A 26,943-nucleotide genomic window follows, 5' to 3' on the forward strand; every position below is an offset into this window, starting at 1 on the left:
ATATTCATGGAGTGGAGGACTGAAATGTCTTAATAGTTATTTAGTGGCCCACGTGAAACAGCCTGGCCATTTCAGTCCATGTCAGAATAGATTAATTTGTCCATTTGTTTCATTGCCGGAAGGCAGAACAGTTTGGGTTTTGTTCAGTACTGTTTTCTTTTCAGCAGATGAGTGTGATATAAGAATATTTTGCTACTTTGATATTGGATCAGTCAATTAGATACTATAGGAGAAAATATTTAATAAAACTACAAATAATTTGAGTTCAAAATTTCCACCAACTGACTATCTATTCAACAATTTATATAATTTTTTTTAGTTTATTTTCCAGTTTATTATGTCATGGATAACACAAACAACCCTCCCAAAAATAAAAAAAGATGGAAAAAGATAAAAATGGAGGCTAGAGACTGGTATGGTTAGAGACTGGGGAGCAGAAACTTAACTAAAGTCCTAAATTGCCAAAAGGTCAAACAATCTTCAGCTTCAGCCGTTATCTTCCAGAAAGATTTCAGGCTAGATGCAGTAAGGAATGTATCTATCTCAGAAGCATACACTGCAAGTCCGTACTTGTAGGTTTCTTATGCTTGTAATGGGATACCTACTTCTGTGTTTGATCCCCAAGCTCTCTGTTTAATATCTGAATACATCAAGATACTTCAACATGTGGTTCAGAAAATCTCTGTATTAAGAGCGCACAAGAGAAAAAGGCGCATACAGATCATGACATCTTTAAGTACTACTGTTCACTTGGTTTCCCAGTCTGAAACTTATCCTGAAAATAGACTTTTATTTTCTCTTGAGACATGGGTAGAGGAGGAGGCTATCCTTTTTATATCACAGCCTAGTAATTTCAATATGCACCCAGGACATACCGAAAATTTAGGTCTCATTCCCTCCTTAGCCTGGGTGTGTTCAAACTGATATTCTTCAGTTTCCAGAAAAGAACCATAACCATCCGTTTATAACCTATCTTTCTTGGAAAGAGGGTGGAAAAGACATAATATAAAAAAGAGGAAAGCACAATTTATGCAACTTATAAAATGATTTTTCTGGTCAGAAAATAAGTGAGGATGTGTGATTTATTTGATGTAGAATGTGTTTGGAGACTTGAATGTGAAGAAGACTTGATAAATATTGACAATTTCAAATCTAGGCAGCAGTTGCTTAAGTTTTTGAAGATTGCAGTTTGTTCAAGTACCTAAATTCTGCCTGTCATACTCTACCTCATGCTAGAATAAGTAAAGAAGAATTCAGAAATTACAGAAGTTTCTATAGATTAGATAATGATATATTCTCAAATCATCTGGTTCGTCTAAATTCTAAATTGCTGAAACAGTGTTGAAGCCTTCAATGGTTCTCCTGAAGAAAGTTGGCATATGTATAAGTTTCCAACAAACTGAAATTAGGTAGCACTACCTATATCGAAAAAGAAAGTGAAGAAAGAGCTCAGCCAACCTAAATTCACTTCTGTAACAAATAAACAATTGTTCACAAGAAATGGATATTTTTATTCTGATGTTATAAAGAAAGGATAATGTGTGTTGTTCAAAATTAAATCCTATCAAGCTATCCTAGTATCCAGTTCAGAATACTTGTGAAGAATGAGTGACTGTATCTTAAACTAATTAAATTTTTTATTATTGCACATGAACATTCTTATAACCACACTAAGAAGACACGAATCTAGACTTCCCTGAGTCAGGTGCACAACCGACTTTAATGTTATTCAAACTGTATTTCGCATTTGTCACCTTTCCAACGGGAGAGATAAGCTCAATGGCCTTCTTAGAGATCTGCCCTGAATCCATTTGTAATTGATATTTCCAACACTGATTAGAATTATGATAAACAGAGTATGGTTATTAAATCTGTAAACAGTACCATGCTGGATGAAGGTGCTCCTAGAACAGAATAATCTACTGCTAAAATACTGGATGAGGATTGATTAACTGAGAAGCAGTTCTGCAGAAAACAAGACCTAGATGATTAAAATGAATCACAAGTTAAACTTGAGTCAACAATGTCGTTCCATTGTTAAAAAAGGTGAATGTCATACTGAAAGAATACAAAGAGGGGTAATACGTTTTAGAGATATGAAATAGTCTTTCAATTCTACCCTGCTAAGGCAAGGCACAACATGGAAAAGTACCATAAATTCACAAAAACTGCACATCATCCTGGGTGGACAACATGAACTAATTGGAGATCAACCACAAAAAAACCCAGAAATATGAAAAGAAATGTGGAAAACAGGATCACCAGATTAAAACTGGATTGTTTAGTTTTTGGTTTTTTTAAAAAAAAAGGAAAATTAGGTGGAGACATGGTGGTTGTCTTCAAAACTGTTAAGGACTTCTGAAAACATCAATTTGAGAAGTTATTCTCATATTTCATAGGACAAGATATAATAGGCTTAAATTGAAAGAGACCATAGAAGAACAGATAAAGAACCAGGGAAGGAAAACTTATGAAAAGACTAGTTTGGCTAGGGACAGATTGTCCAAAGTAGCCATGAAATCTGCACCACTGTAAAGAGCTTCTAAAACAAAAATATTCTGAAATTATTTAATAACGCGCTATTCTTTTTTTCTAGGGCAGCTTAGTATGCAACTCAGGAGATCATATTCTTGCCTTCAGCCCTGGTCTATTACTGTCTTTTAGAATCATAGAATGGTTAGAGCTGGAAGGGACATAAAGATCATCTAGTTCCAACCCCCCTGCCCTGGGCAGGGACACCTCCCACTAGATCAGGTTGCTCAAAGCCCCGTCCAGCCTGGCCTTGAACACCTCCAGGGATGGGGCATCCAGAACATCTCTGGGCAATCTGTTCCAGTGTCTCACCACCCTCACAGAAAGAGTTTATTCCTAATATCTAAGCTAAATTTACCCTCTTCCAGTTTTAAATGGTTATCCCTCATCCTATCACTGACAAAAAGTCCCTCCTCATCTTTCCTGTAGGCCCCCTTCAGGTACGGGAAGGCCGCTATAAGGTCTTTCCGGAGCCTTCTCTTCTCCAGACTGAACAACCCCAACTCTCTCAGCTTGTCTTCATAGGAAAGGTGTTCCAGACCTCTGATTATTTTTGTGGTCCTCCTCTGGACCCATGTCAACAGGTCCATGTCCTTCTTGTCCTGAGGGCCCCAGAGCTGGACGCAGTACTCCAGGTGGGGTCTCACCAGAGCAGAGCAGAGGGGCAGAATCACCTCCCTCAACCTGTTGGCCACGCTTCTTTGGATGCAGCCCAGGATGCAGCTGGCTTTCTGGGATGAAAGAGTTGCCTTTCTGGGCTGCTTTCCTTCTCCAGTTTCTGCATCCAAAATCTGAGGATGGTAGTGTACTACTCGGTAGTAACCTCTGAAGATACAATTCAAAAATCACCTGTACCCCTAATATATTCAAATGCAGTTTTAAAACATTATTCTAAGAAGCAATCTTTGTTAGCCATCAAGAGCAAACAATTATCCAACATGTTCCTAAAATGAGACTATCTCTAAGGAAGTAGTTGGTCACACAGTACAGGCCTTCTCATCCTACACTGTATACTTTAACAATTATTAATATGCCCCAAGAAACTTCATATTACCCCTTTCAGAATCTTTTGACAAGTACTCCTGGGAAATGCAGTCTTAGATCTGCCTTACAGTTACTAGTCTAAATATTCATAGATTCCTGATAGACCTCGCTGCTCTCAGAACTTGGATCAGGAGAGTCACAAAACCCCCTCTTGTCCCAAATGAGTGCTCTGAACATGATTGTGCACAATCAGTTAAAGTGAAATTAAGGTGCTCTCTTTGGAGTAGCCTTGCCATCATCTATAATTACTGTGGGAAATATTAGGTGCTATTATTAAAACAGACATACAGAGTGATTGCTGCTATAATAAACACGATATGGTTATTGGTACAACTAAGCAAATGTGAGTTTTTGTGAGGCAAAAACATAAGGTTTCATTCAATCTGTTCAACATAAATGTGTCCCTCGTTATAGTAGTTATCTGAGTTTCTCTCAGTCTAGAATACATTTTTTCTCACTACACCACTGTCAGGAAAATGTTTTTACCTCCATTTCGCATATAAGGAGATAGGGCAAAAGGGAAGCACTTACCAGCAAATTCAAATGATCAATTGAATACCTTCAGGATCTATTTAATCCCTGAATCATGCCTGGTTTTGCTGCGTGACTTCTGGTAGTGGTCAGCTACTGCAGCAGCAGAATAGGGCATCAGGTGTATTTTAGGAAAGAACAGTTACAAACCATAGCAGAGTTAATAATTGATATCACATGAAGGTATATTCCAAGTTGTGAACATAGAGAAGGGTGATGTTGTTCACTTGTAGAAGGAACCAACTCTTTTGAGAAATATAATAATTAATATCCTGAGACAGAAAAGCCAGGCAGCTGCATTCCTTGGGAACCCACTAAACCCACAATGAAGGATACGGGTTCATAGATCGAAGCGTTCCCACGGCAGAGCCCTCTCCTTTCTGACACAGCGTTTGTCTCCTGGAAGGAATAGCCTCCAGTCTAATACTGTCAGTCTCATGTGTCCTCATTGCTATCTGAAAATCAAATAAAAAATGAAAAGTATAACCCTAAATGAAAATGAAAGAAAAGATAGAGTGTCCCTGGAGTCCACTAGGAATTGTGCTTTCATTAATGATTTCATTTTTGAAAAGAAATCATGAAATGATGCAGGAAATATCTAAGGGGAAACACCTCAGACTCAGGTACACAGAAAGAGCTATTTCACAAACAGAAAGTACAGAAAATTTTTAATCTTTCCAGTCTGAAAACAAGCAGAGCAGTCAGAGATGGCAGCATGTTTCTAAAAAAATTGCCAGGCTTAAAATCCTTTAGTAGACATTAGCATCATGCAGGACTTCAAAAATTGCTCAGTGGACAAGGCCACAAAGCTGGGGACATGCCATTTAGTGGGATGGATCAAAGGAAGTGCATGGAAAAGGCTGTTTCCAGACTGTTCCCTGTTCTGACATAACAGTAATGCTTAAATGAGTCTTCCTTGTAAAGTTATGGAGTGATAATTTAAAAATAAACAGAAGTGAGGTGCATTAAACTGTGGAACTAGGCCATCATTTTCTTAAGAGGAATGGATTTATTGCTTCAAAATAACCAAAAGAAGATGAGAAAGATAAGAGAAACTTTGTTATCAGACAGATATTTTGAGCTCTCTTAGCGGAGGAGATAATAAACATATTTATTTAATTTAATTAAGTACAGTTATGTTTTGTATATATTATATATTACCTTACTAAAACAACTTAAACATTAGAATCATAGAATCATAGAATGTGCTGGGTTGGAAGGGACCTTTAAAGGCCATCTAGTCCAACCCCCCTGCAGTGAGCAGGGACATCTTCAACTAGATCAGGCTGCTCAGAGCCCCGTCCAACCTGACCTGGAATGTTTCCAGGGATGCGGCATCTCCCACCTCTCTGGGCAACCTGGGCCAGTGTTTCACTACCCTCAGTGTAAACAATTTCTTCCTTACATTCAGTCTAAATCTTCCCTCTTTTTTCAGTTTTAAACCATTACCCCTTGTCCTGTTGCAACAGGCCCTGCTAAAAAGTTTGTCCCCATCTTTCTTGCAAGCCCCCTTTAAGTACTGGAAGGCTGCTATTAGGTCTCCCAGGAGCATTCTCTTCTCCAAGCTGAACTTGGAGACTCCACAACTTTCTTAGCTTGTCTTCATAGGAAAGGTGTTCCAGACCTCTGATTATTTTTGTGGCCCTCCTCTGGACCCACGCCAACAGGTCCATGTCTTTCCTGTGTTGAGGGCTCCAGAGCTGGACGCAGTACTCCAGGTGGGGTCTCATCAGAGCAGAGTATAGGGGGAGAATCGCCTCCCTCGACCTGTTGGCCATGCTTCTTTTGATGCAGCCCAGGATACGGTTGGTCTTCTGGGCTGCAAGCGCACATTGCTGTCTTGTGTCCAGCTTTTCATCCACCAGTACCCCAAAGTCCTTCTCATCAGGGTTGCTCTCAATCCCTTCATCCCACAGCTGGTACTGATAGCAGGTGTTACCCTGACCAAGATGCAGGACCCTGTACTTGGCCATGTTGAACCTCATGAGGTTCACATGGGCCCGCTTCTCAAGCCTGCCCAGGTCCCTCTGGATGGCATCCCATCCCTCAGGCATGTCAACTGCACCACTCAGTTAGGTGTTCTCCACAAATTTGTGGAGGGTGTACTCGATCCTGCTGTCTATGCCATTGATGAAGATATTGAACAGTACTGGTCCTAGTACAGACCCCTGAGGGACACCACTTGTCACTGACTTCCATCTGGACATTGAGCCATTGACCACTACCATCTGGGTGCAACCATACAACCAATTCCTCATCCACCAAACAGTCCATCCATCAAATCCATATTTCTCCAATTTAGAGAGAAGGATGTTGTGGGGGACCATGTCAAAGGCCTTACAGAAGTCCAGATAGACAACATTCATACCTGTTCTGTCCACTGATGTCATTCCATCATAGAAGGTCACTAGGTTGGTCAGGAAGAACCTGCCCCTGGTGAAGCCATTCTGGCTGTCTCAAATCTTCTCCCTGTTCTCCATGTGCCTCTGCATAGCTTCTAGGAGGATCTGTTCCATGATCTTCCCAGGCACAGAGGAGAGGCTGACAGGTTGGTAGTTCACAGGGTCCTCCTTTCTACTCTTTTCAAACATGGGTGCAATGTTTCCCCTTTTCCAGTCACCATGGACTTCACCTGACAGCCATGACTTTTCAGATAGCATGGAGAGTGGCTTGGCAACTGCATCAGCCAATTCCCTCAGGACGGTGGCATGCACCTCATCAGGTCCCATAGACTTCTGTATGTTCAGGTTCCCCAGGTGGTCACGAACCTGATCTTCTCTTACAGTGAGAAGGACTTTGCTCTTCTAGTCCCAGTCTTCTGGTCCATCCATTTGAGAGGTGTGGGAAGAGAGGTTTCCAGTGAAGACTGAGGCAAAAACTTGTTGAGTACCTCAGCCTTCTCCTCATCCATTGTTTCCAGTTTGCCAGTCTTGCTCATCACGGGGGAGCATGATTTCTTTGAGCTTCCTTTTCTGGCTGACATACCTGTAGAAGCCCTCCTTATTATTCTTTGTGTCCCCCGCCAAGCTCAACTCCAGCTGCGCTTTGGCCTTCCTGACCCTGTCCCTACACAACCGGGCAGCATCCCTCTACTCTTCCCGGGATACCTGTCCCAGCTTCCACTGCCTGTGCTTCTCTTTCTTGCCCTATAGTTTGACCAGCAGGTCTCAACTCATCCATGCTGGTCTCTTGCCCTCCTTTCCTGATTTCTTACACCTGGGGATCAAGAGCTCTTGCTTTCTGTGGAAAGTGATCTTAAAGATCTGCCAGGTCTGTTCTGCTCCCTTGTCCCTGAGGGCAATCACCTCACGGAGGTGGTAATGTTCTAGGGGGTAGGCTCTTTATTTAAAGAGAGATCTAATGAGTGGAGCTGGTCTAAAAACCTTTGAATGAAAACTTCTGGTCAGAAAATACTTAGTAGCTGAAACTTAAAAACCTCACAGAAAAGAGCTTAAGTAATTTCTTAATGAAACATTGAATTTATTTTTAAATGTCAAAATATTTCGGTTAATTAGTTTTGAAATAAAAAATAAACTAGTTTCTGACTCAGAATATATATTTTTGTTTTATTTTACATTGTGGAAGGTGATATGGGGCTTTTAAGAAATGATAAAATGGTCAATATCTTCATTAAATATCATAAGATCATTTCAAAAATTATTTCAACCACACTGAATTGAATTTTAACAGGATTAGAAGTGGGTGGTTTTTGTTGGCTAATATTTTTGAGATTATGAAAACATTTATTTTCCTTAAATGTACAAAACTGAAAATCTCAAAACTGTTCACGGAAAAAGAAATTAAGTTCACAGCCAGTATGATGTTCCTAGTCAGTATGATGCTTCTTTATATTGAATCATCTTGTGCTATCTTCATCTATCAAGCCACCAGTGATATAGGCAATCCTTTTGGGTCTGAGTTTTATGAACACTTAGCAATTGATAAGTGCTCTTTGAAGAGCTTTCAGCTTGAGTAGAAAAGATGAACATCCAAGGAAATAGATGTATGAGGTCTCCATGATCACATAGATAACTAAGGACAGTGTCCTAACTGCGCTCATCAGTGTTTTATGTCCCTTACAAGGCCTCAGTTGTTAGATCATGCACTCTGAAGCACTTTGAGATTATCTGTGTTTAAGGAAGGCAGGTACAGCAATTTTAAGGATAGATTAGGTAGTTTTCTTAAATTAATCACTGGGGGAATTTTTGCCCCATGCTGCTCCTTTGCTGTTTTCTAGTTCTCTGACACCTCTCCAAGCCCAGGCAGATCCAAGCCCTGGCTGCTTTGCTTGAGCAGGCATTTCTTTGGAGAAACCTTCCCTCGACATGATCGCTTGTTTCTGCATGAGGAGCAACAGATAAACCTTCTTGACAACTCCTGCCAAAGAGCATAACCTCACAGCGAGACAGCTCTTGTGTAAGAACTAATTGCTTATAACAGGCCATATTTTCATCAAGAGGTTTTCCATCTTGGCTTCATACAGCGCTGTGCCACACTTCTGCAGCAACCCTATGAAGTAGCTTCATAACGGCTGTTGCAATGTGTGGCACCAAATGAGGCATGATGCTGGAGATATAAAGTGGTGTCATGCTGAGCAAAACCTACTGGGACTTGTTCTGGATTAGTGTCCTTTCAACAGAGCAGCACTTAGCTTCTTCTATTCCGAATGTTAGAAATTAGTTTACAAAGACAAGTAGTATCCTTACAAATCACAGAACCACAGAATGATAGGGGTTGGAAGGGACCTCTGGAGATCACCCAGTCCAACCCCCTACCAGAGCAGGGTCACCCAGAGCAGGTGGCACAGGAACGTTTCCAGGTGGGTTTGGAATGTCTCCAGAGACGGAGACTCCACCACCTCTCTGGGCAGCCTGTGCCAGGGCTCTGCCACCCTCACAGGAAAGAAGTTCCTCTTCATGTTGAGAAGAAACTTCCTGGGTTCAAGTTTGTGCGTGTACATACTTATATATATGTTTCCACGAAATTCAGACTTTCAGATTGAGTATCTTACGAAGGAAGAACTCAAAGGGCTTGAAGTTGCTATCTAACACTCAAGATAATTGAAGTGGAACAGCTAGTCTCTGACTGATTATTAAGAGAAAGATCTGGTTGGAGATATTTAAGCAGAATATATTTTGAAGAACTGTTCTTCTTTAAGGTGGTTTTTAATGGGCTTGCTCCAAAATGACCTTTTACTTAATATAGAAACTGAAATCTCATTTTAAAATCATTTAAATAAAATATTTTGATCAAATGAAAACAGGTTCTGATTTTTTTCTTTTCTTTTAACGCATAGACAACTCCAGAACTTCAGGCCCGTGTGGTTTGATTTCATTTGGTTTGTATCCTTTAGAATTAAACAACACTTTATTGTCCTGCTCTATTTGCAGACAGAAATGTGGCAGGAATGCTGTGATTTTGATCACATTATATCAGTGGCATGTGGTTGCTGTAGCTGCTCAAGAGATTTGGTATTATGTCCCTATTCTTGGTAGTGATGAAACTTTAAAGGGCTCCTACAGTCACGGCAGTTAAATGTGGACAATATCTGGTAGGTACCAGTAGTAGTAGGTACTGTTGATGGTTTGCCATGATTAATTTGAATTGTAATAGTCAAAGAGACTTCTAATGTTTCCATTTGGGAAACTATTCTACACCCCCACGTTCTTGACTTTCAGGAAGATCATGCTAGTAATCAACCAACACGTTGCCTTTCAAAAATATCTTCCATTACTCCCACATGCATTTCCAAAATTACACCTACTTAGATTTTTTTAAGGTATTTCTGGCAAAGTTTATCCTCTTGATGCCAATGAAAGCTAGTAAAAAATTAAGCTCACTATTCCCTGCATTGCTTGCAAAACATCTACTGAGAATTTTAACCTAATTTAGCTTCTTTTCTGTGGCTCAGATACAGCATAGAATATTATTCTGTTTTTTTCTCTTTGTCTGTAAAAATGATGGTAGCATTTCTGCTTAAATAAGTCGGCAGCTAAATGAATGACATAATGCATTCCTTCAGTTTCACTTGAGCCTCCTCTTTGACTTAGTGAATTTTCACTGTGTCCTACCCAAAGCAATTTTACATCCTAAGCCTCTCCTAAAGGTTGATTCTCATCTATGTTCACTGAAACTCACTTATAAACCAGACAGTTATCTGATAACAATTTGCATGTGCAGCTAATGATAAAAAAGCTCACGTATTCAAAAAGAAACTGTGACACCTCGAAACTCGCTGGGCAGGAGAAAAAGTACCTCATTATCCCATTTGGCTGTAGGGACTTTTTATCTCGTATTGATAACCTTTATTGTGATGGAGCACAACCCAGTGTATTTTGTTTATTATTTTAAGATTACAAACCTTGCTGTTTTGCTGTGTAATGCAGATAAGATCTTAATGGTTTATGTTCAGATAATTTAATTGGCTCAATTGCCGGGCAGGAGGAGCAGCAAGAGCAGCCTGCAGTTTGCCTGACCCTTTTCTATCAGATTGAAGTATTATTATGTACTGTACTATATTAAGCTTCATCTGGACAAAAGCACAATCTGTTCTTTTTAAGCTTCTTAATAGTTTCTAGTACTGATTCATTGAAAGTGGAACTAACAGATTGTTACAGTTAGACTGTAGGTGGGGATGCATATGCTTGAGTTTTGAACAAAATTCCAACTCTGAAGCAGGGAGGAGTCTTTTGCACGATGATGTAATCGACTTTCTTTTTTAAACATGCGGAGACATATGGGAGTAGCTTTTGAACTGGGCTTAGGGCCAGAGGTTCAGGTAGGCAACAGGCAGGATTCAGGCTGGCATTTTAAAAGAACCCGGCTGCCGGTTGTTGCCCTGAGTATAGGACGTATTTACAAAAGCCATCAACAGCTAGCAGCTCTGATTACGCCACCGACAGACAAAGTTGAAGAGGAGGTGAACATCCAGTAAAAAACTGTGATACCTCCTCCAGCAGAACCAGTCACAATATAGGTTTGCTGGTTTCCAAACGCTGAAATGGAGACGGAGTTTGGTGGGAGAGGAGGACCTGAGTATAAATTGAGCATACTTCAGCCCCAGCTTGTGTCGTTTGCTGAGTCTTTTCTGCTGAACTGGAACTAGCCACGCAAAAGTAAATCAATCCTTCCCTTCTGTTTAAATTTTCCTTAGGATCTTTCTTTAAATTTAGAAATGGAAACAAACCAGCTACATGGGCAGATTTCCAGGACATAGGCAGCTTCCATCACAGGGGAGTCGCAGAGGATGTTGCTTTGGTTCCAACATAGGGCTTCTGAGTTAATTTTCACTTGGAAGTGAAATTACAAACTCATCCTCAGAGTCAGGCGGCCTAAGTCCTCCCCTTGTCCACCCATGTGTGCAAGAAGTCCCTGTATCCTTCTCCTTGTGCCCTTCTCCTGTGTCATAGACCTGGCTGAAGAGTGGGAACTGACCTGTCAGTGGAAAATTGCTCTTGCTGCAGCAGTTTTACTAGTACTACTATGGAAATATCACAGTTCAAGAACCAAATGTCCGCAAGGAGCCCAGTTCCATACAGAAAGCATGGAGATGCTCTTCCACTGTGTACCTCACATCTCATCCTCAAGGAAATGATGTACTGTAACTTACCCAGTTTCCCACTCCCATTCCCTCAGTGCTAGACAAATACCTTCATGCACGTACAGGTTTTCCACAGAAAGAAAGATAGCTCAGAGGAAGTTCATCCTAATATGTGCTGTGAAGGAGTTTAGCAGAAAAGAATTCATTTTTTCATCAAGGAGTGTTCATTATCCCCACAGTATAGCTCAAATTAAATATACATACCTCATCCAACCTCTTGCACAACAGGGGGATCCACTATGAATAATTAATTAAGTAGAGTTTAATCAGCAATGATCATGACAAGAGCTCCACTGGTTTATTTGTATGAGCATCTTGAAGCAAAGCTGCTTTCTCTTTTCATCAAATCTCCCTTGAGCTCTTGCTGTACAGCTATAGTTTTCCCAGCTGGAAAACTCAATCACTCCCAGGTTTGGACTACCAGGATGTTCTTTTTTCAAATGTTAAGAACGTAACAGTTTGCTAAATGGCCTTGGTAGTTTAACGTTTCCCCTCATTTTGGATGACACATTGCTTTCTGTGTGGTTTCACAAAATCTCCCTGTCTTGATACGTGATGAGACCATGGCGTTTGTGCCAGAGCAACCTTTATTTGACTGGAAAATGTTTAGTGCACTTTGTGTTCATTGCAAGACTTACTATTTTTCAGTACTGTAATTAAACCTATTCTCAGCTTTATAGCAAGCTTCAGGGTAACAGTTTGTACGCTTGTAGCACTTTCAAACGAAGAGTGCAGTATCTGGAACATTGAAGAGATCCAGTTCTGTAAGTCAATTAGAGCTGGCCGGGAATTTTCCATTGACAGGTTTTTGACAGAAAATGAAGGCTTTGGAATTTCAGTCTCTTTATGATATACTATTGAACATTTTTTCCTCAAACTTTCATCTTCTATGGCAAAGTTTGGTATGGTCTTTTTTATTTTTTTCCTTTTTATTTTCTGTTAAGAAAAGTGAAACAGAACATTTAATGTTGATCCAGATTGACCTAAATGAGAATAATTTTAAAGTAGTGTATTTCCTGTCAAACAGCTTAATTTTATTTTAGACGGCCTCAGGGCCCAGTGGGAATTAAATGTCACTGGTCCCCATTTTTCCTTCAGACTGACTTCTGAGGCTATAATGCGTCTTTCATGAGGCAGCACGTTCTCGACCTCTAGCTGAACTGCTTCAGCATCTCATGGGAATCACTTGGTGCTCATGTATCACTGGAAACACAGCTTGCCCTAAGAGCGTGACACATGGGGGAGTGCTGGGCACCTGATTTACAACTCCCAGGAAACATTGCAAAAATTCAAAAATTGAAAAATCCTATGACATTTTGTCCAGGCAAAATTTGCATAGAAATGGATTTTCCATCAGGCCTAATCACAGCAGGGAGGAAAATGAAAATCATATTAGCTAAGGAGATCTGCATTCTGGTTGCCATTCTGGTCAGGTACCATTTGGAAATTTCAAGGTCTCAGTGATGCGCTCCTGATGGGAAATAAAAGTACTGGTATTTCCTCTCTTCTGCCCTTTGTCTCTTTTGGCTATTCAGGTGCTAAGATCTTCAAACTGGAGACAACGTTTCTCACATCCATGCTGAGCCTAATACAGCCCCTGACTTCTAGTGACAGGGGCGATTCCCAAGGTGGGCAAGTTGAATGCTTGGTGGTTCCAATGTCCAAGGTCACAAAACCAGATGACAGACCAAATACAATTGTCTGATTCTCAGTGCTTTACATGCATTCTCACTATCAGTGCTCTTCCATGCTCGTAGGCATGCTGGCAAAAGAAAGCATTTTCCTTGCAGATTCTTCCATTTGCAAACTAACAGAACTAGGAGAAGGATCAAAGGTTCCTTGCAACAGCATTACTTTAACACTCTCAGTCTTATGAATTTACTGTCTGTGTTTCTGTGGAATGTTACTGAGGGGTTAAGGCAATATTTTGGAGAAAGATTTCCTGCCTCAAAGGCCTTCTTATTTAAATGAGACATGAAACAGATTTAGACAGCCAGATGGAGGAGCACAGGGAAGCAGAGAGACAATCCTGGTCAGGATGATTGTCAGTGGTATCAGTACACCCACAGTTTAAGTACTGTGACTTTTATGTCGGCCTGCCAATGAAGAGATTTTCTATGGTGAGACAGAATAAAGAATGATAAATGTATCTATCTGTTAATATTTATTACCAGTTTGTCCCCTACGGGCGCAATAGAGTGAAAGAAAATACTAGGTTTTTCTTGTTGGGTTGGTAGATATTTAATTAAAAAAAAACAAAAAAAACCCAAACCAAAAACCAATGCAGAAGTACATTTCGTTCACCTGTGATCTTGTGATCTCTGTAATGCTAATCTTCAACTTTGCCACTCATTCTCCTGACGTTCTTTCTTCAAGACAATAGGTTTTACCTTTCAGTGTAATTAAAAAAATGTTGCTTTTCAGTTTCCTTTATGAAAAAGGTCATGTTGTTACGAGTCATTGTTTTGTTTTGCTTATATTTAAAATATTACACCTAAAAATTTATTCTGAACGTGTATTTTTAAATTTTCTGAAGTAACTCCCAGAGCACTTGACCACATTCAGGCAACTGAAGAGAACCAGAAGAGATTGCAATTTACACACATATTGTTGTACCGATTGTGGCCCAGATCCTCACAGGTATCGGGTACCTCACAGCCTTTGGTTTCAGTAGAGGTGCAGGCTCCTAAAGAGAAATGAGGTTTCTAGGAAAATTTGTTGATCTTGAAAAATGAACTAGTTAAAATGTTAGTTATTTTGTTAAGATTGGTACAGTGATCTCTGCGCAGGTATGTTACGTATTCTTTAAAATATTTGCTGTTTCCAAAGCAAGAAATGCTTCTGCAAATTTTGATATATGCATATGTGTTTCTGTTTGTGTTTAGGAAACTATGGTGAAAGCGGAATGGAAGCTTTCAAAGATATGGCAGCCAAGGAAGGGATCTGCATCGCACATTCCTACAAGATCTATAGCAACGCTGGTGAACAGAGCTTTGACAAGCTGCTGCGAAAGCTTCGGAGCCACCTGCCCAAGGCAAGAGTGGTCGCCTGCTTCTGTGAAGGCATGACTGTGAGAGGGCTCTTAATGGCTATGAGGCGCCTCGGACTCGCTGGAGAGTTCTTGCTGCTGGGCAGGTGAGTAATGCCATGCAATTATAGCCAGCCTCTTCTCTGAGTAGGGCAAAAAAAGAAGACAGTCCAGTCAAGCATATGTAAAACACATACTCATGGTCTCGGCTGTACATGCACATATCTAAAAGACAGAAAGTAACGTCAGCCGTGTCGTAGTGGCACATACTCTACAAAGACATGCATCATTCTCATGACATGCCACGCAAGCGCAGGTCTGCTTGGCCAGTCTGAATAGCATTGTGTAGGGGAAGGCTGACACACAAACATTTGATTCGTATCATCCATTTTGTTCACTGCAGTTTAAAATGCATCATGTAGAGCCTGAAGCTATGCCTCATGAGAGTAACACTGTGTTAAGAATTGCTGATGTGGCCTCTGGGTGGATGTGAACTACATCTTTGCAAAACAAAGTTTGTTAACCATCAAGTCTTCTTCCTGAGCCAATGTGCGGACCTGTGCCTACTGTCCTAAAGGCAATATATAGGTAATCCTTTCTCTTATGTCGTCCGCATTTATATCAGTGATTCCTTCCCTAACCACCAAAGAGAGAAAGGAAAACTCACTCAGATGTGTCACCAAGCAGGAAAAGACACTGGGCTAGTAAGCAGAGAAGTAAAAGCTGTTGATGAAAACCTAATAGGATCTTTGTATTTGCCACATATTCAACAAGTGGGCCCTAAATGAGATGAGAAAAATGGTGTATTTACCACAAAATGGAGCCTGCCAGGAGTCAGCTAATGTGGCCTGTTGCCTTTCCAGAGTATTATTAGAAGGTTGACCTGATGCTGTCCCAAGAATGAAGCCTACAGGGACACAAATAAGAAGATGTCAGTGAAAACAGCTGTCCTGGTGAGACCCTCAGGGAAACATGTAAGGACTGCAGCTCTGCCCAGCTGTCTTGGAAGCTGGGATGCTAAGACTGTCCCACTGGTAGGACACCAGCCTCTACTCCAAGTCTGCCCTGTTGCACACAGCTGCCCGTCCCCCTGGGGAAAGGGGAAAGCAAAGAGGCAACAGCAGGGACTCCTGCCTCTGCCCTTACTCTTTGCTATCAGCCTACATTTTGGCGATTTCAGATGTGAATTTCTTATTTTTTTCTCTGTCTTATGGTAACCGTATTCACCCTTCCTTTCAAATATGTTTCATCTGTAGGCTCTTCCATGGATTATCTTGATCCTTGTCTGGACTGACACCCAAAGGGACCACAGCCCTCAGGCTGAGATTCACCCAAACATATTTAGATGTCTACAATTTAGATACTTCCATGTGAACTAGTCACCACTGTTCCCTCTAGTGTTAAAGGAGAAAAATGCCGCATTCTTATGTATGTCCCTTGTTTGTCATGTGGACATTTCAAATAGCTCAGAGAAATCACGTTCTAGAAAAGGGCTTGTACAAAGACTGTCTTGATAACTAACTTAGGTGGAAAATCCTACTTGCTAGTTGTTTAGAGTAAAGTGGAGAAAATGCCACCTCCGTTATCTCTATCCGAATCTGGTGCCACATGACCTTTGCTGTCTTCATTTATCTTAAACACAAGAAGTTGCCAATTCTCTGCAGCAGTACGCAAGTTTAGAAGCACGTAAGCATTGTTTTCAAAAAACGTGTTGGCCCTTAACACCTTCAGACTCCAAACCATACTTAATTTTCTATGGGATTTGTTTATGTGCAGCATGGCTAAATTTAGCCCTCCGAGATGCTTTTATGAATAAAGACATCAGGAACTGGTGGTGGAGCAATACAGCTTAGCTTTTAAGAAAATTAAAGTCTAGAGAAAGCTGGCTTTGATTTTTTTCAGTGAAAAATACCTGTTTCTAGCTGCAGTGGGAGCTGTCATGACCAATTATAAGAAAGCTGTAATTCAGTATATGACTTTCATACAGTAAATTGAAAGTGATAGCTTCTCTCAGAAGTCTAAACTATAAACTGTTTGAACTTAAAACAAAAATCCTTGATTCTACCAGGCCAATTTATGTGTGTCCATGCCCGTGGCAGTACTATAAAATTTATTTGTGAAAAATGTAGCACAAACTGGAAATGTTTATAAAGAAACAAAAAGAGGCGTGTAGGGAATTTTTTTCTATCCTTTCCAATTATTAACAGAGATTCCAAGGTAAAGGCTAAGAAGTGGCTACTCAGATATAGGTTAACCTGGCCCCAGCCAGTAGCTGCTGGGGACAGATGTAAACTTCCTACGGCTGCATCAGAGAGCTGAAGACAGCTGGAGTGATGTGTTCTCTCTCCATATGGCTTCACACCTGGGAGATCGCAAGGATCTAGGAACCTCCCATCTCCTTTCAATAGATTTGGTTCAGATTTGGTATTAAAACCAGCTCTAAGCCAGAAATAAAGCAACCAGTTTTGTTTACTGAGGACTTTTGCTTTGTTTCGAGTCACACTTAGTCAGGAAAGCTGTTTTATGTCCCTGCAGTGCAGCAAGACTCACGTGCGGCGTGTGGGATGTTGCAGAGCCATTATTTATGTTCCACAGAAATGTTCATTCTAACAAAAATATTCTCCTTCTGCTGTGGGGTAATCTCTAGGTTTCTCAGCAGAGGTGAAAAAAAAAAGGCAAAAGAAAAAGCAGGGGAATTGCTGGAAAGCTTCTTGACATAGATGAGATGCAAGACAATAATGCTATTGTCTATTAATGGCCTGCGTTCCTGTAGGGATTTAAAGCTCCATTTTCCAGAACCTTGATGTGCTGCGTGCTCTCTCGGTTTCAGCTGTTTGGCTCTGTTGGCTGTGAATGTTCAACTGTTGGTCCAGAGCTGGGCCGTTGGTTGGTTCTGTGAAGAACAGCCTAAGGCACTGACCTGGGATGTATGTGACACCAGGACAAACCCAGATCTTACAAACAGATTATATTGGGGACTATTTTGTGCATCATTTATAAGGGGAAAAAAGGCATTTAGCAAGATTTTGAAAAGAACAGATGGTTCAGAGCTCTCAGAGGGGAAAGAGCTACACCTGAAATAAAAGAAGGCTCATGCAACTAATTTCTCGTGTGAAGCTATGCAGGAAAATGGACTAGGATAAGATTTATACTTTCATTCATGCTCTGATACTGGAGGTGCTCTGGGCTGCCCATTCAACTGAGAAGGCTGTAAAAGGACACAAGTGTAGGGAGAGTGCAATGGGATCACAAGGAAGACTTCATCTACTAATGGGATCTTATTTGTTACCCCATAATGCATTTTGCTTCCCCCTTTTTCTCTGAAGTGGGGAATTATTTTATTTTATTTCCAAATGCACAGAAAGAACTAAAGTCCCAAAGCTACACAGTAGCTGTTATGTGAAACCACAAGAAATCAACGTTTCCACTTCCTCTTAGCTTTTTTTTTGTTCCATTTCTGATTTGCGTTTACCCCTAATATTTCTAATCTGAAGTCTTGCAAAAATACTAAGATTTTTGGAGGGCATGGATTTCTCATAGCACCTGTTTTATGCTCGGATAAACAGAAAATGGAGTGGCCAAGGAGAGTCCGTATCACCCTGTAGAGCCCCAAGGGGAGGAGAACAGATATCCTTCAATAAACACGCTACTCCTGATGTGCTCTGCAGTTCCTGAAATTGCATTGGCTGCTTGTGACAGAGATGAAAGACGGCAAGTCATTCGTGATTGTAGCATTCCAGAGCTTTTTTGATTCATGGAAACAATTTAAATGCTCAGCAAATATTTACCTCATGCACCTTGAGGAATTGGACTTAACCTCAAATAAAAAGGGTGAGCGTGATGACTTCCAAGCGTGAAAAAAAAAAGTTATTTTAACCTAACTGTTATTCAGCTTAATTGAGATTAAGGACACTGGATTTCACCTGTTTGTCCTTACTGCCTCTGTCATCCAGAGGTCATATGCCAGGAGCTATCCTTACAGATAGAATTCATTAGAGAATAAATCATACATTCGTATACCATTATAACTTTGGAACGTATTTCGGAAAGAAATATGGAGTATTAGTTGTGTAGATAAAACCACCTTGATCGTAGGTGAATTTCAGCTGTTCCTCATTTTATGTCACAGTCGTCCCCATAGCTGAAATTTTTGTCTCGTCGTTCATACACCTTCGTCCTCCTCCTCTTGACTGCTAGTTTTTTGATGTCTGGACAAAATCTCTGTGAAAACTCTCTCCGGTGATAATTTTATCTGATACCTTTCATCTACAAGAATTCCAAAACATCTCTCAAAATAACGGAATGTTACAGTGCCAGTTCACAAGGTTTTTCATAATAGAATACAAACTATTAGCCACGACTGAAATTATGCGTATTGACTACAACTGTCCTAAATAAAATGCGGTCAGAGAACAGTAATGCAGTACTGGATAATTTTATTCTTTTTTTGCTCGCTGGCATTGTTTTATCCTGTAGCGACAAACACTTTTGGGATGGGATTCTGACACGGTGTTGGTAACAGCACTGTCAGGCGTAGTTACCAGGAAGCAGTTTGGACACAGATACTCTGTTTTGGGATAGAAGAGTGTTAAGATGTATGGATGCCGGCCTTATGTGCTTTTTACCTCCAGATGAGAGAACTGTCCCTGGTTTGTTTTATTTAATAGTATAAAAGTAGCTACTGTACAAACCTACAGGGCAAGAGATTGAATTTTTGCACAGGATTTATGATTCCAAATGCAATGCGGTAGGATTTTTCTTACCTTAAGGAGAGGAGAAGGGAGATGAGAAGGGAAAGTAGAGACATATAGAGATAAAAAGGCTTGGTGAACATCTCCAGCTTCCAAATGGCATTCCAGAGGCAGTATTGATCTGTGAGGAATTATTGGAACTTCCATATGCTTCATGTTCCAGTATGTGTACCATGTGCCAGACTTACTCAGGTATTAACTACCTTCTTCAAGTAAAGACAAGTTAATTAAGATCATCTGGACCTTCTTTTATATATAAAAATAATAATAATTAAAAAGAAACAGTAAAAAAACCAACAGAGGTGGAAATGTTTCCTTAGGCTCTAGTACTGATTCTGATTTTCAGCTGAACAGTTGGAGAAATGTAGCCAAAATTTCCCAGTATGACTTAATCTCCACATCACCCTTAGATAATGATTCCGTCAAGGGCTTACAGAAGTGTTATAAAATTGTGTATTGGTTACAATAGCTGCAACAAAGGGATGGGGAATCTAGAACTACAGGGAATTGCACAGAGTTTCCATGCTTCCTGGAAGTGCGGTCACGACCTGATGACTACGTCCTTAAACATCCTTGCAAAGACTGAGAATCACATCCTGCATTTTCAGAATTCACTCTGTTCTGTGACGAGCAAAAGTCTGTGTCTCAGGATAAGGCAAACCCTCCCGAGCATGCCATCACTGGCAGAGCATGTCCAGCTAAAGGTGGATAAGGCGAGGACACTGGTTCCAGCAGCGTGATGATCACGAGCAGTTCAAGTGAGGCTCTGCAAGAGGGCAGAAGGGCCAGTGAAGCAGTGGCCATTCTTCTCCGAACAGTGCACGTATTCTCTAACGCTCACAAATCACCTCTCCTAATAAAAGACACCTGCTTAGCTCCTGAGGAGATGGATTGGAGGAAATTGTTATTGATTCTGAGGCTCACAGATGCTGTGGCAAAAAGAGCTATGTAGAAGGTGAGTAGTAGAGATGAGGATAAGGAGGCAGAATAAAATGTGGTGGACCATTAGTTCCAGGAAGTCCCAAAAGTAATTTGGCTGATAGGAAACTCAGCAATATATGAAGAAAATCTAGTTAGCGACAGAAAAAGGCAGCTATTGCTGAAGGAAAATTAAAGTAAGATAGATGATCTGAGGGAAATGAGTTCTTTTCAATAATTTAAAAAGAGATCTTTCGTGAGACTTGTAAAAGTGCCTGTTGGACAAAGAAAGATCTCACTGCAAAGGATGTAAAAATTTCCCTCCTGAAAGTATGCTGTACGGCGTGGGTTAACTTGCCTTTTTCTCTGTTTGTACAAGTCCAACTGGCGGGGAAGTTCTTGTAAAATAAATGAGGATACGAAATTTTGCAGACCTGAAATAAGCTCTAAATTAAATTTTGGTTATTTCTGCTACTTCAGGAAAAAATTAATCTGCCAAAATTCTTCTGTCTAGAATAGTTCTAACTGGGTAACCTTTGACAAAAATGCAGAAGCTGAATGTAATGTAAGTGTGCGGATCTCTTCTCCAGGGACAAAATTAGCGGGTCAAAAAATACTTTCAGAGTACAATCATGCAACCCCAGCCTGCATGAGGAGTCTGCTCCCTTTTGGTCCAACCCACGGTGGATAGGAGCCTGCTGCAGCCTCACCCCAACGTTCTTTCCTCTGAGGCAATTGTCTGCTGCCCACTCATTTATTTATCTCTCAGTTCTCTTGTTCAGGCATCAATGTGTAGCCCAAGGAAGCAGCAAGCATATTATACCTAGTAATTAAATGCACTGCAATTAGCAGCATTAAGTCAGAATCTTCATTGTCACCCAAAAGACAAAGAACTTAACAGTAAAACAAAGGTTTGCTTTTCTAGAGCTGTAAAAGAGATTAGGCAAGTGAAAAGCTGTCTTCCTTCCTGTATCCAAACAATGTTCTTAGAGGTACAGCAGACTAGAGGGCAAAGAATAACTTAGTTTTGAAAAGGAGCTTTGTAGTCTCCATTTACCTGGCCACCTTGTAGCTTGGAGACCCTCAAGGTCTCTCAAGGTGACCTTAGAGACCCTCAAGGTGAGCAGTAGCAGCCCCCAGCTGTGTCCTGCTGCAGAGAGAAGCAGCAGAGTGGCTGGCCAAGGCTGTTTGTGTAAAAACTGAAAGGGGCATCCTTTTCTTTCTAGGGTTAAAGATTAACATAAGTAAGGACCCCACAACCTATGTTTGAGGATTTTAGGGAGACGAGTGAGGCAAACATCTACACTGAAAGCAAATCAATCAAATTGATTTTCTTAATCTTATTTTCCCTCTTTAAAGTCCCCCCCCCCTTTTTTTTTGGGGGGGTGGGTGGGGGTGGGTGGGGGAGGTGATCTATCCAACCCGTTTCTAATAAATATTGCATCTTGCAGTCCAGTTTCATAGTCGCTGATATGGATGGAGGTAGTGGGGGGTGGCAGTAAGTGCTAAGCATGTTTGGAAGAATATCTTCATTTTGCCCTTACAGGAATGCTGTATCTTCCCTGGGGAGTGTGTGGGTGTGACATGGTGTCAAGCAAACATCAGAAAATTTCCTAGTGTGCATATTGGCAAGGGAGCACACCTCCTGTTTATGTCAATAAGACTTGCGTTTGTCTCTGAGGGGAAATTCAGGTCCTACACATCTGAAAACAATAACATTAGAAAACAAACATGGCTGTATCAGGTCACATCAAAGGTCCACCAAATCAATGTGCTGTTTCTGGAAGCGGCGAACAGTAAATGACTGGCAAAAAGTGCCACCAGGCCAGGATGGAGCAAAGTTCTCCTGGAGCATTCTTAAATCTACCACTGATCTGCAGTTCAGGAACTTCCTAAATCAAAGTTGGTGTCTTTGTAGGAGAAGCTCTTGTGAGGTGGACTGCTATGAGTGAAAAGGAAGATGTACAGGCAGGGATAGATCTTGAATGCAGACTTTAGTCCTAGGAGATATGAGCTTTAATACTAGTACTGGCACTACATTTATTAGTGATTTTGGATGTGTCATTACATTTATATGTCTGCTTTTTCTCTGTAACTGACTTTCATGATTACTTTAGACAGTGAGCAACTCAGGCTAGATTTTACTATGTACCTGTGCTGCCCTTTGGACTATGAGGCTCCAAGCTCTTTTGATTATTCAAGTATTACCATAAAGCAGCACTATTTCAGTGAGCTCAATAGGCAGCCTTGCTCAATAGGAAACAAATAATTAGTTGACATTGTTAATGAATATATCCTCATGACATGACAAATCGTGAGCATGTCCAATGAAATTATTTACTTCCTGAAGGATCAGATCTTTCTTATCTAAGACTGGCATTAACAGCCAAGGGACGGCAGCTTTGTCAATCAATACACTTGAGTTGTGCCTTAGCACTGTAGAAAATGGCAGCGGCTATGAACTCAGGGTGTCATTCAAGTCTTTCACTGCTGCACCATGGGTTCACCTCTATGTAATTCATGCTTGAGCCGTCTTCGGATGGATCTGATTGCAATCTTTCAAAGATAAAAATTCCACAGCCTCCTCAGGCAACTGTTTCCTACGCTTAACTACTCCTTATACTCTTTGTAATGTCTAACCTAGCTTTTTAAACTATTTTTTTAAACCCATTATTTCTTGTCCTATCCATGTGAACAAAGGAAGTAGTTAATTCCCTGCCTTTCTAAGACTACTATTTATATATTTGAAGACTTATGCTTACCCTCAATCTGCTTTGACAACTTTCAGTATGAAAGGAAAACATGTTTTACGCTTTGGAATAACATGAGTTTTCTGTTCTCCCAGTGGAAATGAGACACGGGGAAAAGCACAGAAAAAGAGGTGGCAAAGAATCCTGAAGCATTTTATAAGATTTATTTTCATTGCAAAAGTACAAATCCATGAGATGACCTACACAGCTGAAAACTAGACAGTGAGGTAATATCCAAGACAGATCCATATTGCCAACTGACCCATACTTGCAGTTCTACATGAAATCAAGTATGGGAAAATGAAATCATTGCTGGGAAATTGTGTCCATTTGTGGGTCCATCTCTGTTCTCTCACAAGTAATACGCACTTCTGATTTTACTTTTGATATTAAAGCTCTACTCTATCTAACAGCTTATTAAAACTCAGAATGAAAGAAGTCCACGGGTGGCTCACTTAAGATTGTTCTCTTCAAATATATCTTCGGAAAGTGACAGGCAGTGCCCACAGAGAATTTTCTGAGCTGAGCCTATTTTGAGGATGAAAGACACTCTTCCAAGTCTAAGAAAAGAAACTAAAAATACTCTTGGAACAATGAAAACATTTTCTATTTAAGCTTGAGAAAAGAAGAGATGCTTTCTTCTCAAAAACAAGAATTCAAGAGGTGAAAAGAAATTAAGATCTTAAATTACAGCTTTGTTATTCCACCATTCTGTGGAGGCTCCATGATAAAAGGTAACCATTTAAAACATTAAAACTACGACTGAAAATGTGATCCAATATATATTCCTAGAAAGATTTAAAAGTAGTCTGAAGAGGTGGAAAGCCAGTATTGTCCTTGAGATTTGCTGATCTTTAGAACAGCTATAGACTTTTGGTTAATGAAGAGATCCTGAAACGATCTCCATTAAATGCTTGGCATGTGTTGTCCAAAAAAATCCTAAACCTATTTCTGCTCCTTTAAAATTAACATTGTGGCAAATAGAGGTTTGCTGGAAGGTACTGATTAGCGGTTAAGATCTGTTTCCTTTCTATTATCTTTCTGTGTAGTATGTGGGTATGTTATTTTCCATTACTTCCTTTTTCTCTCTCTCTCTTTTTTTTTTTTTTTTTTTTTTTTTTTGGATTTATCTGCATCATCCCAGAGTCTGCACCTAGGAATAGTGACTCACTGCACACACACAAATCACACACACATGTCTGGCGACAGAGAAGGTATTTATGAGAGGAGAAGATCCAGGGGTTTGTAGCTCCCTATTGCCACCTCCGGATAAAGAGTATGTGTTCCAGATCCTGTGGTCCAGAAACAGCCTGTTCTCTCAGAAAGTCTCCCATCGTTTCTGTTCACATCTTACTTTGTGTGTCCCCCAGAGGTCCTTTGTGTAGATAAACAGGAGAGAAGCGTGTGGTAGATAAAGGGAAGGAAGTACTGGGTCACCAGGATTCCTGCAGTTGTCCCAGCTTCGTGGCTATTGTTACACGTGCTCCAGTTTTAGATTAGGGAAGGAAAGTTGGAATCAGAAAGGCAGAGATGCTTTCTCCAACTCCACATTTGAGATGATTTAGGAGTACTTAAAACACCCCGAAGATCTGAACATAAACACATTACCCACGTGGCAGAGATTTATACCAAGGAGCCCATCTCACTAACCCTGCTGAGTGATTATGGAAGAATCTTACTTGGAGTAATGAAAACTTCTGATTTGTAAACTTGTGGTGTAATTCATTTTCCAATCACTCTATTAAAATGACAAAGTAGCACACACAGCAGCGCGTTTCCCCCTCACTATGGCTGAATTGATAGTTTCTAGGGAAGCTGTTGTGTCTCCAGAGGTTAAGGCTGGAGGCGACTGATAACGTGGATGAAATACCAAAACTCTCTAAACCTCATTCTGGTGGAATTCAGTTCACTACTGCCTCGAAAAGACATTTTAAACCTTGGCAAGAAGATACTGCTTTCAGGAAGAGCAGATAAAAAAGCCATGTACTATTTCAAGGAATAAGGCCCAAGCTGAATTCTGTTGATCTTTTCCTATTAATTAGAAACACTGTAATAACAGAATGGATTAAATGAACAGTATTTTAATTCAAAAGGCAAAGTTAATAAAATAAAATCTGTATTTACTAAGGGGCTGTATCCTTCAACTTTTATTCACGTTGATTAGTAACAATGAAGGAAGTGGAGACTGGCTGAATCATAACGAGTAAGTCATCCCTATCCTGGGAAAATGTATAGTTATAAAACGTTGTGATTTAATACATTTTAACTAGTATGCTGTTAAACAGCCTTGTCTCTAAGTGCTGATTTTCACAAATCAATGTTAAGCTTGGATGCTGACTCTTTTTAACCATGATTGACCAAGCAGATTTTTAAAGTAGTTCTACCAACACATACCAAAAGGAAAATTATTCCTTGTATCCCAGCAGTTAAAATAACATAAGTTAAGCATGTTTCTGTTTGAACTGTTTTCCAAACTCTACATGTGGTCAAAAGTTTCAGGGTTTGGCGAAATCAGTTCACTTTTCATAGCCAAAAGTGCATCACCTGGAGGTTGTCTGAGTAACAAAAAGTGCAAGTTAACCCCCCAAAACCTGACTTTACGTGAGCATTTCTGACATGATGAAAAATATACTGTAATGTATTGTCAGCTCAACAATATGTTGAGGAGCATGACTGTCAGAAAATGCAGGATTAAATGTTAGCTGTACACTTAATAGAGATTTTGGGGGGGTTAAGCAGAAGTGACGTACTAAAATGTGCTGTGTAGTTACCTGCTCTGACCACAGGTATTTATACAAACATCTAGAAACTCCTGCATAGAAGCGAATGTCCGGAAACCAAAACATTAACAGCAGGTTGTTCATCCGGTTTTGTCAATAGCTGATTACTTGAGATGCCCTTATCTAGGAGACCAATGAGTACACAGTTGTTGTTTTTTTCCTTTGGAAAAAAAAATAAAAATCAAAGACAGAATTGCTTTTGAAGCTGTCATCTCTTAGCTGAAACTTTTAAGAAGGTTTATGTATATTTTTTCTGTTTACTATAAGATATATAACTGATATTATGCAGCAATAATAAGAAAATAGATAGCTAAATTACTTATGCAGCAATTGCTCTGTCAGGAACCTAATTACTTCTTGCTGCTCCATAAGTCCTTGTCATGGGGGATCTCCCAGTACAAGGGCTCGGGTAAAGGTAATTAGTGTTTTCTAATCATCTCCCCCCATTATTTTATGCTACATTAAACTTTATATGCCAATTTCAGCTACTGGCAGCCAGAAGCTCCGTGGCAGTTTGCTGTTTCATTCTGGTTGTGCTCTTGTAGCCAGAAGACTAAATGATTCATGCTCCACACAGCATTAACTCCTCTCTCCCAACTGAAAAACAGAAGAAGTGTCCTGGGAACAACAGCAATAACAAACGGCAGCAGGTACCACACAGCCTGTGTTTCCTCCAACTACAGTGATTCAGTTGGGAGGTGCAGAAAGATATACCGACAGGAATGCAGGCAACGTCTTGCCAGCCGAAGAGTGTAAACCATACGTCTTTCTTCTGAGCTCTTCTCTGAAGTGCCCAGGAACCCACCCAAGGTCAGGATATAGATCCCAGGCCGGGAAACAGTGGCTTTTTCCTGAGGCTTTCTTATAGCAGCTGTACCTGGCTCTTGCATTTCTCAAAGCTCATCTTGAGCTCAGAATGTATCCCAGGGAAAGCCCTTTGATTCTCTGAGATGGACATTCACTTCTGCTCAGGAGTTTCTGGATGTTTGTATAAATATCTGTGGCCATA

At 40.4% G+C, this 26,943-nt stretch overlaps 1 protein-coding gene across 3 annotated transcripts in view; it reads left to right on the forward strand.

Moving 5' to 3' along the window:
- Positions 1 to 26,943, forward strand: part of GRM5 (glutamate metabotropic receptor 5) — a 280,202-nt gene that overhangs the window by 115,651 nt on the left and 137,608 nt on the right. For all 3 annotated transcript variants that reach the window (XM_054188162.1, XM_054188163.1, XM_054188164.1), the window contains exon 2: positions 14,593 to 14,842. In XM_054188162.1, the coding sequence (XP_054044137.1) occupies positions 14,593 to 14,842 (250 nt within the window). The remainder of the gene's footprint in view (positions 1 to 14,592; positions 14,843 to 26,943) is intronic.

This window comes from Rissa tridactyla, chromosome 1 (genome assembly GCF_028500815.1).
Source record: "Rissa tridactyla isolate bRisTri1 chromosome 1, bRisTri1.patW.cur.20221130, whole genome shotgun sequence".
NCBI classification, from domain to species: domain Eukaryota; kingdom Metazoa; phylum Chordata; class Aves; order Charadriiformes; family Laridae; genus Rissa; species Rissa tridactyla.